At 36.3% G+C, this 16945-nt stretch overlaps 1 protein-coding gene across 7 annotated transcripts in view; it reads left to right on the forward strand.

Moving 5' to 3' along the window:
- Nucleotides 1-16945, forward strand: part of SMARCA1 (SNF2 related chromatin remodeling ATPase 1) — a 74817-nt gene that overhangs the window by 30220 nt on the left and 27652 nt on the right. For 6 of the 7 annotated variants that reach the window (XM_082716738.1, XM_082716740.1, XM_082716736.1 and 3 more), the window contains 6 exons: nt 4-156; nt 2633-2765; nt 4425-4573; nt 5315-5434; nt 10776-10886; nt 11115-11228. In XM_082716738.1, the coding sequence (XP_082572864.1) occupies nt 4-156; nt 2633-2765; nt 4425-4573; nt 5315-5434; nt 10776-10886; nt 11115-11228 (780 nt within the window). The remainder of the gene's footprint in view (nt 1-3; nt 157-2632; nt 2766-4424; nt 4574-5314; nt 5435-10775; nt 10887-11114; nt 11229-16945) is intronic. The other variant, XM_082716742.1, reaches the window with a different exon arrangement.

Consider the following 16945-nt stretch of genomic DNA (forward strand, 5'->3'; position numbering starts at 1 on the left):
AAGGAAGCAATAGAGGCCTTTAATGTTCCTAATAGTAGCAAATTCATCTTTATGCTGAGTACCAGAGCTGGAGGTCTTGGAATTAACTTGGCAAGTGCTGATGTGGTTATATTATATGATTCAGACTGGAATCCACAGGTTGATCTGCAGGCTATGGTTAGTAATCTTTAATGATGTCAGAAATTTATTTTAGCTGGGAATACTACTGTTATTTATGAGGCTCAGATGTAACTTATGATAAAAGGGCAATATTTGGGAGATTTTCTAGATGTTAAAATAGATTATCTTGGAAAACAAAGATACTGTGCTATGAAAAAACAAAAAAGGAAACTAAAGCAAATGCACACACCCCAAATCCAGATACAGCATTTGTGTGTCTATTTTGGCATTTATCATGAAACAAAAATGTGTTTTCCTATTCCTGAATATTGAAGAGGACATACACATATGCCTTAATGAAAAGGGTGACCTGTTGATATTAATTCTTCTGGATAACTAGATATATTAAAATCCTCAGCACTAAAATTGGGAGAGGTATTTCAACTTTTGTAATAAAACATTTTGGATGAGGAAATAAAAAGATAACAAAGGAATATATTCCAGGAAAACATTTGATACCTAAGGACACCATTGGAAAATATCCTATCCTTTTTTTAAAGACAGTTGAAGAAGCTATTTCTTTTACCTGTCATCATGCTGTCATTTATTGAAGTAGAGCTACAACTTCTGCCAGTGTGACTCATATTTTGAGATGAAGAAAAGTAATTCCAGAAGTACAAAGATGCAAAATAGCTATGCACTCAAAATCTCAATAATTAATGGGATAAATTACTATTTTTGGAAGCAATTAAAGTCATATGTTAGTGAGGCATAGCTTTAGAAGTCCTTGCTTTTAAAAAATTTTATATATATATTTATATTTCTATTTTTTGGTGCTGAAACCTGGGAGGAAACTACCCACCTTCCCCTTTTTTTGGTAACAGAATTAAAAACATTGACCATCAGGACATTTTAATTTCTTATTTTTTTTTAAAGATTTTATTTATTTATTTGTCAGAGACAGAGGGAGAGAGAGCGAGCAAGCACAGGCAGACAGAGAAGCAGGCAGAGGCAGAGGGAGAAGCAGGCTCCCTGCCGAGCAAGGAGCCCGATATGGGACTTGATCCCAGGACCCTGGGATCATGATCCATGAGCTAAAGGCAGCTGCTTAACCAACTGAGCCACCCAGGCGTCCCTAATTTTTTAATTTTTTTTAAAGATTTATTTGTATTTGTAGAGAGAGAGTGCCCACATGTGTGCACATGCATGAGTGGAGTGAGGGGCAGAGGGAGAGAATCTTCAAGCAGACTCCCTACTGAGCACGGAGCCTGATGTGGGGCTCAGTTTTATGACCCATGAGATCATGACCTGAGTGGACACCAAGAGTTGGACGCTTAGCTGACTGAACCACCCAGGCATCCCAGGACATTTTTAAATCAAAATGATTTTTTATTATTATTTCAGCATGGTACTAAGCTACCTGTTTAATATGACTCAATAGAAGTAAGTCCCGGTAAGATACAGGGTTACTAAACTGGAAAACTTGTTGATAGCACTTCATTTCATTGAAATTGTATTGAAATTGAAATTGAATTAGTATATCTTTCATGATTTACTGATTTGAGTTTGAAAATTTAAATTTGTGTAGAGGTGTTACATTCTCATTTAGTGTGCCTTGTTGAAATTGTTACTGAGCTCTAGTGTTTTTATATTTAGTTCAAAGGCTGTTTTGAATCTTTCTTCTTTGCTTTGTTTTTCTCACCTGTCCTCCTCCCTTCTCCTATTTGCTCTAGCAGCTTCTGTGTTTTAAAAACACTCCCCCTAGCATTTTTTGTATTATCAGAACTTGCCATCTGTCACCTTTACCAACTATAAAGCATAGGACTAATTCTAGACCACTATCTAATAAGGATATTAATATACCATTAATTTTTATTACTTTTTATTATATATCCCTGAATTGCCTCCATAAGCAGAAAGAACTGCTTGATTATGCAGACTTTTGCCACCATAGCAACACTTGCTAACTACTTTGCCCCTCACAAAGCTACTTGATAGTGTGGAAGATGTTTGCATTCAGTGGCTTAAAGTTGCTTAGTAAACTCCCTCTAGTCCTCGTCTTAAAGGGGCTTTGGCTGTTGCCTTTCTGGAAGTTTTCTATTTCTAGTATAGTATAATACTGGCAGATTTTTTTTTTTTTTTTTTTTTTGTCACAGAGACCTCTAGATAGAACTTTTTCTTTGAAAAAAAAAAAAGATTCTACTTATTTGACAGAGAGGAGAGAGAGCACAAACAGGGGGAGTGGCAGGCTGAGGGAGAGGAAAAAGCAGACTCCCTGCTGAGCAGAGAGCCAGAAGGGGACTTGATCCCAGGACCCTGAGATCATGACCTGAGCCAAAGGCAAACACTTAACTGACTGAGCCACCCAGGCATCTCATAGATATTCTTAATATTCATTATCCTTCTTTAACAAGTGGCATGTCTAGAGAGCTCAGAAACTAATTTTATATTCAGAATTTTATAGCATATTGTGGCTGTACTATATATTTTATCCAAAATACCAGATATCTTATATTAGGATTCTATCTTCTAGGATCGAGCACATCGTATTGGTCAGAAGAAGCCAGTACGTGTGTTCCGTCTCATCACTGATAATACTGTTGAAGAAAGGATTGTAGAAAGAGCAGAGATAAAACTGAGACTTGACTCAATTGTTATACAACAAGGTAATTATACATGTAAACTTAATTAGGTGTTTTTATCCCCAAAACACATGGAATTTTCTTTAAGGGAGATTATTCTTATTTTTTTAAAGATTTACTTATCTATTTTAGAGAGAGAGCAAAGCATGCGTGTTGTGGGGGAAGGGGTAGAGGGAGAGGGAGGCAAGCAGATTCCCTTCTGAGTCAGGAGCACAATGTGTGGCTGTGTTCCAGGACCCTGGAGATCATGACCTGATCTGAAATCGAGTTGGATGCCTAACCAACTGAGCCACCCATGCGCCCCAAGGAGATTACTTCTAAAGTTGACTAAAATTTGCAAACTTACAGGAAAAAAGTCAGTTTTTAAAAAAGTGCTAATTTAGATCTGTTTAATTTAAAGCCTTGCATTCAGTATATGGAATAGATAGCTGAACATCACTAGCTTATAGTTGAATGCTAGTGGCATGTCTCCTGAAGTACCTGATATTATTTAGCAGGTAAAATGTCTTGTTAAAAAATTTTTTAGGGGCACCTGACTGGCTCAGTGGGTTAAGCCTCTGCCTGTGCCTCAGGTCATGATCTCAGGGTCCTGGAATTGAGCCCTGCTTTGGGCTCTCTGCTCAGCAGGGAGCCTGCTTTCCCCTCTCTCTCTGCCTGCCCCTCTGCCTACTTGTGATCTTTCTCTCTCTCTGTGTCAAATAAGTAAAATCTTAAAAAAAGTTATTTTATAGATTTAAGACTATTTATGAGAGAGAGAGGCACTTGCGCGCGCGCACACACACACACACACACACATACATATGCATGGGCTAGTGGAGGTTGGGGAAGGGCAGAGGGAGAGGGAGAAGTGGAGCCTGATGGACATGAGACTCCATCCCAGGACTCTGGGATCATGGCCTGAGCTGAAGGCAGACACTTAACTGACTGAGCTACCCAGGCACCCCTAAAATTTTTTAAATCACTTTCTAGAGAGTGCCTGTTAATAGAAAAAAAATTTGATCTGAAAAATGAATTTTGAAAATGAAAAAAATGTTCTGTTCTTCTGAGTTTTACCTGAATTTTATGGAAGGAAACTCATATTGAAATAGAAGGTATGGTAGAAGAAAAACTTGTAGGTATATTCATTAATAAAACTTCATCTTTTTAAAAAGATTTTTATTTATTTATTTGACAGAGTTCACAAGTAGGCAGAGAGGCAGGCAGAGAGAGAGAGAGGAAGAAGCAGGCTCCCTGCTAAGCAGAGAGCCTGATTCGGGGCTCGATCCAAGGACCCTGGGATTATGACCTGAGCCGAAGGCAGAGGCTTTAACCCACTGAACCTCCCAGGTGCCCCAATTAATAAAACTTTAAAGCTCACTAATTTTCTCTGCTTATAGAGCTTTACTTATGGTTAAATGTGATAGAGTCTGATTAGAACTATTATGCTATTCTTTCTCTAAAATATAATTGAATGGGGGCGCCTGGGTGGCTCAGTGGGTTGAGCCGCTGCCTTCAGCTCGGGTCATGATCTCAGGGCCCTGGGATCGAGTCCCGCGTCGGGCTCTCTGCTCAGCAGGGAGCCTGCTTCCTCTTTCTCTCTGCCTGCCTCTCTGCCTACTTGTGATCTCTGACAAATAAATAAATAAAATCTTTAAAAAAAATAAAATATAATTGAATGTACACAACTTTTATTTTTATTATTAGGAAGACTCATTGACCAACAGTCTAACAAGCTGGCAAAAGAGGAAATGTTGCAGATGATACGTCATGGAGCCACCCATGTTTTTGCTTCTAAAGAAAGTGAGCTGACAGATGAAGACATTACAACTCTTTTGGAAAGAGGGGAAAAGAAGGTCAGTTTTAAAATGGCATTTGTTTTCATGATGAATTGCTTTAAAATCAAAGTACTTCAGCATGCTTAATTGGATTCGTGTTGTTTCAAATGCATGTTTCAAATGACTCCTATTCTCTCTAAGGATTTGTAGATTTTATCCAAAGGTAGTTTAGGGTTTTTTAGTTTGATTTTTGGTAAGAGAGACTAAGAACTAGAGTTTAAAATTGAATGACCTTATATCTCATGTTTATTCAAAATAACGTTGGTATTTACTTGAAAGCCAAATAAATTTCATATTCAATCACATATATCAGGACCACATTTTCACAACACACTGGATTACATTGCATTAACTGAAAATCTTTTGTCAACATTTCATGAAATACTAAAGCATTATTTGTTAAAGTGTAATAAACTATTTCAGAATATTGTAATTTTGTGTTGAATTTACTTTTTTTCAAATTATTTTGCATAATTTCAAACATAGTAAAAGAAGACAGAAAATATTATATGGCTACATCTTCAGGGATAAAAGATTTTAAAGAAAGCCTAATTGAGAATACTTGAATAACCACATAAATATTTAAAATACTTGGAGCAAGTTAAATTTATATTCATTTAATGTTAGCCTTGCATTCTTACCTTGTAAATTAACAGAATGGGTATTTCATGTCAAACCTGACTTAAAAAGATAGAGAACCCACAGATTTTTATAAGTAATTCAGTGATAATTTTCTAATTTCAATGTATTGAACTGTAGACTGCAGAGATGAATGAACGCTTGCAGAAAATGGGAGAGTCTTCTCTGAGAAATTTTAGAATGGACACTGAACAAAGTTTGTACAAGTTTGAAGGAGAAGATTATAGAGAAAAACAGAAGGTAACTTTTTACCCTCAGCCATTAGACTCTCAAATTAGCAATTCTTCCCATAACTATTATTAAAAAACACTGACGGGGGCGGTTGGCTGTCTCAGTCAGTAGAGCGTGTGACTATTGATCTTGGGGTTGTGAGTTCAAACCCAATGTTGGAGGTTGGGTTTACTTAAATAAATAAATAAAATTAAAATAATAATTTAAAAAACCCCACTGGCACTTACCTACTACAGTGTTCTTCTATGGAGTGAAATTTGATGTAGGTCAGATTTCATGCAGTTGCTATCTTTAATAAATTTTGATGGATGATGATGATGATGGTGATTACCATCATCTTTCTCATCATTTGTGCTGCCTTTGCTGCTGCTACTATTGTTTTTGAGAAACAGGATAAGATTATGGTGGAATTCCTGGATTTTGAAGCTGAAATCCTAACTGTATCACTAGTTAGGTGACTTTGGGTACTCATTTTTTTCCACTATCAAATGGAGGGTATAGTAATATACTGCATGGACAGCAAAGATCCTTTGAAAAAAATGGGAGTTTTATTTATTTTGTTTGAAATTGTAAGAGCTATAATTAAAAATTTTAATTTTTAAAAGAAATAGACTTTGAAAATGACTTTATTACAAAAAATAGTACAGAGTTCACATATATCTTTCACTGAGCTTCCCCTGATGTTAACAATTTACATAATCATAGTACATTTAAATTAACATGTTTTCTCCCTAACATTCTTTCCCTGTTCCAGGGGATACAATCCAAGATCTCACATTGCAATTTTTAAAAATAGCTTTTTTAAAAAATTTTATTTATTTTTTTAAAAGATTTTATGTATTTATTTCACAGAGAGAGAAAGAGATCACAAATAGGCAGAGAGGCAGGCAGAGCTAGGGGGAAGCAGGCTCCCTGCTGAGCAGAGAGCCTGGTGTGGGACTCGATCTCAGGACCCTGAGATCATGACCTGAGCCAAAGGCAGAGGCTTTAACCCACTGAGCCACCCAGGTGCCCAAAACTATCTTTATTTTTAAGAGCAGTTCTAGGTTCACAACAAAATAAAGTGGAAAAATTAGAGTTCCCATATCCACCTGCCCCAAATAAACAAAGCCTACTACACTCTCAATATCTCACATCAGAGTGGTACATTCGGTACAATTGAACCTACATTGACACATCATTATCTATCCCCAAAGTCCATCTTTTACGTTAAGGTTCACTCTTGGTATTGTATATTCTGTGGGTTTGGATGAATGTGTAATGACATGTATCCACCATTACAGAATCATAAAGAATAGTGTTACTGCCCTAAAAAGTCCTCTGTGCTCTGCCTATTCATTTCTCTTTCTCTATAGCCTCTTACTTTCCATAGTTTTGCCTTTTCCAGAATATCATGTAGTTGGAATCATACAGTATATAGCCTTTTCAGATTGGCTTCTCTCACTTAGGTATATTATATGCATTTAAGATATACTTTCTTGGTTTTTTTTTTCATGGCTTGATAGCTCATTTCTTTTTGGTGCTGAGTAATACTCCATTGTCTGGATGTATCACAATTTATTCATTCATCTATTGAAGGACATCTTGGTTGTCTCCAAGTTTTGGCCATTATGAATAAAACTGTTAGAAAAATCCATGTGTAGGTTTTTGGGTGGACATAGATTTTTATCTCCTTTGGGTAAATGCCAAGGAGCATGATTGCTGGAGTGTATGATAAGCTTGTGTTTAGTTTTGTAAGAAGCTGCCAACACTTCTTCCAAAGTGGCCATACCATTTTGCATTCCCATGAGCAGTGAATGAGAATTCCTGTTGCTCCACATTCTCACTAGCATTTGGTGTTGTCAGTATTCTGGATTTTGGTCATTCTAATAGGTGTGTAGTGGTATCTTGTTCTAATTTGCATTTCACTGACAATAAGATGTTGAGCACCTTTTCATTTGCTTATTTCCATCTGTGTATCTTCTTTGGTCAGGCATCTGTTCAGGTCTTTTCCCTTTTTTAAAATCAAATTGTTTTCTTATTGTTGAATTTTGAGAGTTCTTTTTATATTTTGGTAACAGTCCTTTATAAGATGCAGTTTGCAAATATTTTCTTGTCATTCTGTGACTTTTCCTCTCATTCTCTTGCCCCACCTTGTTTTTTTCCTGGCTGTGTCTTCTTAGGCTCTTGAAATTTATGTTAGTTCTCAGTCTTTCTTCCTTTGTCTTTCATGATCTTTATACTTTTGAAGAGTATTGGTCAGTTAGTTTATAGTTTGTCTCTCATTTTGGGTTTGTCTGGCATTGTCTCATGATTGGATTGAGATTATATATTTTTTGGCAACAATGCCATGGCAGGAATGTTAAGTCTTCAGTACATCTTACCAGAGAATAGAAGATGTTGTGTTGTATTACAGGAAATAGTAATCTTGTCACTTAGTTGAGGTGGTGTCTGCTGGGCTTCTTTACTGTAGAGTTACCATTTTCCCCTTTGTCCTTGATAAATATCTTGGGGAATACATTCCTCAAACATATACCCACTGATTTTAGCATATGTTGGTAGCATTTGCCTGCAACAGTTATTGTGGTGTTTGACTAATAGTAATTTTGTATTTCTTTCATTCCATCTACATTTATTAACTGGGATTTTTCCAAGGAAGACCTGTCTCTTCTCATTTATTTTGTACTCATTTATATCAGCATGGACTCAATAGATATTTATTTTATTTTTTTGAGTTATAATACAATTTTATCATTGTTTTGTTTGCCGAAATTGTTCTGTAAAGCTGTTATATTTTTAACTCACAGAAATGAATTTTGTTAAAATAAGAAAGCTTATTTTTGGATATTGATTTTACTGAAGAACGAGAGGTGAGCCATTTTAGTTTGCATCGCAACTAGTATGCTGATAATGCTTTGTTGCTATCATTATATTTGGTAGTTTTTAGTGTCTTGACTTACATGTATCTAGTTGTTCTATCTATAACCTTAATTTAGACTGCTTATGTTTTATTCTGATGAGGTGAACATGATGATTTGCATGAAAAGGTAGAAATTGTTTTTGAGATCTCATTGTGTGATACAAATTTTAAAAATTTTACAGTTCTTTCTATCAGGTTATTGGTATTAAGAGTGTTGTATAAAGTGGAAAAATATTAAACAGCGAAGGGTCTAAATATCAGTGGAACTTCTAATCTACATTCTTAGAGTAAATTAGACTTACTAAAATACTTGTCTATGTCTAATATAGCAGGTTTCCTGTGCTTCCAATTCCAGTAAAATAATGTACAAATATAGAGAAATTTTAGTAATAATTATGATTACTTATATTTTTATAATTGAATGACAAAATCAGATTTAAAAATATTCTGACTTGACATTATCTTTTATCTCTGGCTTTTCATATTTTCTAGATAGGTTCTTAAGATAGATTCAAATTATCCTTTGAAGAGAATTGAAACCTACAAAAATATTGTTTATACATAAATCATGGGAATTACAATGAGGTGGATTTTCATATAGGATTTGTTGAACCAGTTGCATATTTTATAACCATGCCTGGTAAATTAAGTCATAATGACTGACATTGATCCTGAAGAAACTGACCTGAATTAGTTTGTATCAATGTACTCTTATCTAAAACAAACTAATTCAGCATGATTTAGTGTATTTGAAAGTTTGGGAATTGGCCCTAAAAACTTATTCCAAATTTGAATACCTAGACCTGCATGTAAGTATGGGTTAAATGGCCAATACATTAAGAACTTAAATTTGACTAAGTTAACTTTAATTATTACTGATTTATTTTTATTCCAGTTGAGACGAATGATGTAATGGTCATCGGTAAATTATCTTTTATCCTCTCACATCAATCCATTTGAGGGAGGGAACAAAACTGCTTTCAGTGCTCTGAGTATTTTTTTTTTATGTGAACTCCCATTATACTATCTCATAGACTCTTAGAGTTAAAATAAACTTAAAGGTCATTTCGTTTAACCTTTTTGTAATTAAGAAATCCCATCTGTAGGGCATTTATCCAGCCTCTATTTGAGTATGGTCATAATGGGAATCTACCTCCTTTTGGGAGAGTTCATGTCACTGTTTTATATTTTTTCGTTTTCAAAAAACTTCTTATTTGACTTATAGGTTCCTTGATGGGAGAGATTATTTCATTCAGCTTTGTTTCCCTGACATTGACTTGTAAATAATACAATAGGTACTTAAGACATATTTGTTAAATTATGTCGAGTAGCAATCTACTTTCCACATTGGTTTTAACCTTATGGATCAACAGAGAACTGTGTTCTTTTCTAGTTGATACGCTTTTACATATGTGAGTGCCATGATATGTCTGTTTTTAGTCTACTTCTTTGGACACTGTGAGAGTTTGTAGATCTCTAACCATCCTAGTCATCTTAGTTTATCATCCACTCTTAAACTATGATACTAAGGTTGGAATTCCATCCTTAGATAAGATCAAATAGAGTGGGATCATTAATTGTAGATTAGTGGCCTCTTTTGTGTGCTGGTACTAGGATAAGCACTGTGAAATCAGGAAAAATACCTGAACTGGAAAACCATCCTTATAGACTCCAGAATTTTGTGTTGTCAGTTTAGCCTATTGGCTTTTAAATTGTATTTTCTAGCTGATATTGGGGTAGAGTTTTGTAGTGCTACCTAATCATCATTGTTCACTCAACTTTGGGTGTTTAATAATAATTCAGGTTTAACTCCTGGCAGTTTATCTAATGCCTTAATTTATGTGGTCACATTTAATCCTCAAAGATAGGTATTACTCTTCCCACTTCACAGAGGGAGGAATTAATCTTCCCCAAGTTATACAACTGGTACAGTGGCAGAATCTGGTTTCAAATTCAGGTCTTTTCTGATTCCACTGACCTTTTCCATAGCTACCTTACCAAGACCTTATTTCAGTTTAAAATTTCTCTTGATTTGAAGGGACATAATGCCTGTCGTGTTGATATTCATCATTTACCCCTTTCAGCTACTTTCTAATTCATACACTTAACTCAGTTACCAGAGTCAATGTTAGTCTTCTATATTAAATACTATTTATTTCTCCATAAAATACTAACCAGATTGTGCAAATTCTTCTCAATTACTAAGGAAGAACTAAGTTTTTAATAACAACTAAACTTACTTATTGAAAAAAAGAAAACAAAAGCATCCTTGCACCTAAACTTGGCATATACAGTACAGGGGTTTGGAAATTGGGATGTAAAATTGTGACTTCTAAAGTGCAAGTTTTGCTTTTTCTGAATGGCTTTAGTTTTTCTATGCTTCTACAACCTTGATGTGTTTGATCTTTAACAACATTTTGGAATAATTAAATTCCTTGTTCTTATGTATAGCTTGGGATGGTGGAATGGATTGAACCTCCTAAACGAGAACGCAAAGCGAACTATGCAGTGGATGCCTACTTTAGAGAGGCTTTACGTGTCAGCGAGCCAAAGGTTCCGAAGGTAAAACATTATGGTAAAACATGGTCTGTGACTTAGATTGACTTATATCAATGCAACATTATAGTCCTTAAAATACAACAATGATGTATAAAATTACTTGATGTGGCCCCACAACATAAAGGGATGTCATTGTATTTATTTTTCTATATATAAAAGAAATAGTAAAAGAAGTATGTTCACTTTATGTATTGAAAACAAATATGTATGTAATGCATTTTTCTCCCATAGGCTCCAAGACCTCCAAAGCAGCCAAATGTCCAGGATTTTCAGTTTTTCCCACCACGTTTATTTGAGCTCCTGGAAAAGGAAATTCTTTATTATAGGAAGACAATAGGCTATAAGGTAATTTTTCAAGTTTTTATTTATTTAATTTATTAAAAAAATTTTTTTAGATTAGTATAATATAATCTTTTAAGCTAATATAATCTATAAGCCAGACTAGAAAGCATTCTATTTTAATGTAAGAGAACATAAAAGTAAATCAAAATAGGGGCGCCTGGGTGGCTCAGTGGTTAAGCCGCTGCCTTCGGCTCAGGTCATGATCCTAGGGTCCTAGGATCGAGCCCCGCATCGGGCTCTCTGCTCAGCAGGGAGCCTGCTTCCTCCTCTCTCTCTCTGCCTGCCTCTCTGCCTACTTACGATCTCTGTCTGTCAAATAAATAAATAAAATCTTAAAAAAAAAAAAAAAAAAAAAAAAAAAAAAAAAGTAAATCAAAATAGTGATGTTTCTAAAGCTAAAGAGGAGGGGCGCCTGGGTGGCTCATTGGGTTAAGCCTCTGCCTTCCGCTCAAGTTGTGATCTCGGTCCTGGGATGGAACCCTGCATGAAGCTCCCTGCTCATTGGGGAGCCTGCTTCCCCTGCTCTCTCTGCCTGCTGCTCTGTCTATTCGTGATCTCTCTCTCTCTGTCCAATAAATAAATAAAAAAATCTTAAAATAAATTAAAGAGGAGGTTTAATTAGGAGTCAAGCATTAAACTACTAAATCACCAGTAGGAGCATCACAGAATGGGATTAATGGAGAATTATCCAATATTTCAAAAATGATAATAACATATATTATTGTAATAATGCTAAATATTTGAGTAATGAAAGAATGTGTAGAAAGAACAATAGGCATATGTTTAATTAAAAGTGAATATATGATAGATGACAGGAAGTTTTTAATCCTTTTCCTTAAAATGACCAAGGAACAGTACTTTTGTATTTATTGTTCTTGGGTTGATGAAAGCCCTATTGGTAGTTATATTTGATTGTTGCCACTTAGGTGTTCATGGTAAGTGTGATAATGAGTTCTATCATTTTAAAATGATCTTTTGGAAATGAAGATTCTTATTTATATAGATAGGTAGGAACCTGTTTTTAGTGAGGGGAATGTTTGGCACCCTAAAGGTATCATACTGAGAGATTAAGCATACCTGGTATTTCTATATGCTGAAATAGACTTTCCAGTGAATGGAAAGGGATAACCAAAGGTGTAAAATTCAGTAGTAAAAGCAAAATTATAAAAATATTAATACTATAGTAATTTTATGAAGTTTTCTATTTTATGAATTGGAAGCTGTGTTTTAAAATTTATTTTGTGAACCTTTATCACAAGTGGAACAAAGCCCAATTATTTTGATTAGTAGCTGTAATGTGCCGAGAAAAGCTTCATGTGTATCAGGTACTTAATTCATTTGTATTTTGGAACTAGAGTGGATCTCTAGAGTGTTTGTACTATTTGTCCAGAGTGAGAACATTACTCTTTGAAATGGAACAAAAAAGGGTTGCTTGCTATTTATGTACAAAATTTCAATATACACATAAATAGGAATAAGAAAGTGAATATAAGTTAGTTATAATCTCTTAGGGATATACAATTACCTTTGAATGTATTTAACCAACATGACTGGATGAAGTCTGTCTTTGGAAGTTGTCAAAGAATAAAAGTACCATGGTTGAACATTCAGACCAGGAATTAAATCACTTTCAAAGAAAGTGAAAATGGTGATATACCAGAAGAAACAGGAAATTGTAGATCCAAAATAAAAATGAAAACAGTAAAAGTTAATAAAGTAGTAATATTTCATGAGGTAAATAAATATGTATTATCCCACTAAAAGTTATATAGATTTTAGATTTAGATCATTGTTTTGTTACTTTTGTAGATTGCTATTAGTGAGACTTAGAAAAATTGAAATGTTAAGCCCAGTTAGTAGTCAACCAAATATCTGTGTAGAGCATTTTATGATTTATGAAATGCTTTATTACATACATCATTGATTTCTAACAGCCCTGTGAGATAGGTGTTATTATCACCTCCATATAAGAGGTGAGGAGACTGACGTTCAGAGAGGTACTCGTTCAAGGTCATATAGCTAACAGGGGTGCTGGTCTCCACTCCAGTTTCTCAGTGTTCAAATGTTACGCTCTTTCCACTCAGACATTCTGTGCTATTTCTGCATGTGACATAGCCCTGCTGCTTTTTGCAGCCCTAAATAAGGACTGTGTTTATAGTGGTGTGACTTGTTGTTTGGGAGGTGAGCCAAGTAGTAGTCAAATATCAGCAATAAAAAAAGTCCTCTCTGCCAATATGACTGTTTATGCTCCTTCTTTGGAGATTCTGAGATTCTGTTCCCTGCCATAGTACAGCGCCCACCACATCCTGGCCACAGCTCTGGTTTTAATTCAAGTAGTTCCTTTCATTACAGGCAGTTTGTGGTTAGGGGTGAGGTCTCATAATCACAGTTGAGTGGTGGCCAACTGGAAGGAGATGGAAGAGAGAGAAACCTCAGAAGGGGGAGGAATGAAGGGACAACTGCAAAAGATGACAAGAAGGAGGCAGGTGGAAGAAGGGAGAACAGGGATGAATGAGGAGAGGGAAGACGACATGGAATCTATGCGACGGCACCTGACTCTTTTCTCTTCCTCACCTCCCAGAGATACATGACAGGAAAAGGGTGTATGAGTGAAACAAGGGCTGCTTTTCACTTAATCCATACTTGTTGAATACTCCTCTGTGTCAGGTCCTAGGCCATGCATTGGTGATAAAGTAGTGAAGAAGAAAGACGAGGTCTCTCAGTGCACGGATTTTGTGCTCTAATGGAGGAGACAGATATTAAGCTGACGCCACAGAGTAATGACATTATTTGTTTTCTGTGCCTACAGAGGGTGCTATGAGGGATCATGACAGTGTGTATCTAATGTGGATTGGGAGATCAGGGTGATGGTCCCTAAGGAAATGTTATTGCACTGAGATCAGAGAGACACACAGGAATTAATCAAGGGAAGTGTGGGAGAGAAGAGCTCGGGCGGGGAGACCATAGGTTGTATTAGGAAGGACAACGGCCCCTTTGGAAACTGAAGGCAGCCCAGTGTTGGTAAGGAGGGAGAGGGGTGAGATGAAGTTGGTGACTGAGTAGTCAGACCATCTGAAGTGCTGAACATTCATTGTAGGTCACATTAATTAGGTTGAACTTTAGCTCTAGAGCAGAGGAAAACCACTATGGTTTTTTTTAAGGCAGATGGATGGGTGGGTGGTAAAATACTAATAGCAGATACTTATTTCGTCCTTACTTGTGTTGCTTTCTGTTCTGAGTTCTTTCAAAAGATTAGCTCATTATCCTCATAACAGCCCGGAAACTACATCCCTGTTCTATAGATGGTGAAACTGAGGCACATAGAGGTCGAGTAATTTGCCCTGGGTCAAACAACTTTTAAATGGTAGAAGAGGATCAGATTTACATTTTTAAAAGATCACTCTGGCTGCAGTACAGAGAATGATGAGTTTATACAGGAAAACCAGCTAGGAGGCTGTTAAAGTGTGAAAAGATGAGAGAAGATGGTGGTGGCTTGGAGTATAGTGGTGTGGTGGGGGTGGTGGAAGGAAAATCCAGCCCCTTCCACTCTACTAGCCCTGTGCTCTCTTTATCCTCATTTTGAGTTGTCTCTGTATCATCTGAAGACTTGCCTTGTGCTCATATATATGCATATTTAGCTGAGGATTTATGAGACAAATTAAGAGTACATTCTGGATGTTGGCTCTTTTTGAACCTTGTCTCTTCCATTCTTTACCAGCGGATGCAGACCTGAACTAAGGTGGGTGCTTTAATTAGGTAGGTGTTGTGTTTGAATTCACAGTAGAGACGGATGAGCATGGCATGCTAGTCATCTGCAAAATCTGCTTTTTTTTTTCAGGGATGTTGTGATATTGGTAACTCTTGATACATATCTTCTCGAAGATACCTAATGTGTTTCTTTTTTCCCACTATAGCTCCAGAAAACTCACCAGAACCACAGTGTGAATGGAGCAATAGTTTATTCTCAGTTGAACAGAATTGTTACAGTGCAGTTACCTGGTATTCTTTATGCATAGTTAGGTTCTCAGAAAGGGACTCCTTTCCACCCTCTGCTTAAAGGATTGCTAGCTCAAGGGAGAGAGGTGTAGTCTTAGAGCTGGGGGTATTATGGTGTATGGTACTGTTCTGTCAATTTTGAGTCCCCATAGCCTTACTCTGTAGTGATTTTGGGTGGGACAGCAAGGGGCTCAGTACTTTTTTAAATTTAAATTTTAATTTTAATTAACTAATTAATTAATTAAAAAAAGATTTTATTTATTTATTTGACAGAGCGAGATCACAAGTAGGCAGAGAGGCAGGCAGAGAGAGAGGAGGAAGCAGGCTCCTTGCCAAGCAGAGAGCCTGATGCAGGACTTGATCCCAGGACCCTGAGATCACGACCTGAGCGGAAGGCAGAGGCTTAACCCACTGAGCCACCCAGGTGCCCTCAGTACTTTTTTTTAAAAAATAGATTTTATTTTCATTTATTTGAGACAGAGAAAGAGAGAGAGAGAGAGAAAGAGAGAGCGTGCACGTGCGTGCGCGCGCGCGCACACACACACACACACACACACACACGAGTTGGGGGGGAGGGACAGAGATAGAGGAAGAAGTAGACTCCCAGCTGAGCAGGGAGCCTGGCCAGGGGCTCAGTCCTAGGACATTGAGGTCATAACCTGAGTCAAAGGCACATGATTAACCTACTGAGCTACCCAAGCACCCTGGGCTTCGTACTTTTGAAGCACTTGGTAAAGAGCATTTTTCTCCAGATCTTGCTTATTTGCATTTTTATTTTCTATTTTGTTTTCCCTCCCTGATATCTAACATAGCAAGGTCACAACTCTATTGCTCATGATAATATCTGGAAATAAGGAGTTTTGTTTTATTTGAGGCTGAGAAGTATTGTTTGTTTTGCCCTAACCACTTGGTGGGTAGCAGTGCATTATGTGTCAATTCTCCTTGCTGTCTAAGCTTTGACCTTGTTGCAAGTTAGACACATTTAGCAGTTTTATTGCTCTTGCAACTTAAAGGAGTTAATGTATTTAATCATTGTGTTCCCTGAAATCTTCTGTTGGAAGAGGAGGACTTAACTGAAATTTCAAGTGTAGAATTTAAAAATCCAGAGGATCTAGATAGAAGTCCCTTGACAAATCTAAGACCTGGAGTGAAAGGCTTTTGCCATATTTGAAGTGAAGAAAGCTGTACAACATTCTAACATTTTTCTTCATAAAAAAATTCTTTAGGGACAGATAGAAACATTTGACAAATGGAGGAAGTTTCATAATCTTTGTGAGTTTGGGTAATGTGCCATTGTGAGCCACCTTTTTGCCGTGGTAGAACAGTATAGTGTGTGGATTTCAGTTTGTGTGTTGCCACATTTAATTCATTTTTCCATGTTTCTATGAAATGTTTGCTAAAACTTGTTCTAGCCAAGACCAGAATTTTCTTCTCATTTTTCCATAGAACATAGCTCTTAATTGCAAATTCCTTAGTGTCTGACTAGAAATCCAAGTAATCATTGAGTTGTTTCCTTTTGAAAGGTAACTGATTAAATTGTGGCTGTATTAAGTGTTGCTTGAGATAGCTTTTAGGTATCTCATTAGTATTGTTAGTCTATAATTTGTCTACTTGATTTTTTAAATAAAAGATTTTATTTATTTATTTGACAGAGAGAGATCACAAGTAGGCAGAGAGGCAGGGAGAGAGAGAGAGGAGGAAGCAGGCTCCCTGCTGAGCAGAGA

This window comes from Mustela nivalis (genome assembly GCF_964662115.1).
Source record: "Mustela nivalis genome assembly, chromosome: X".
NCBI lineage: Eukaryota > Metazoa > Chordata > Mammalia > Carnivora > Mustelidae > Mustela > Mustela nivalis.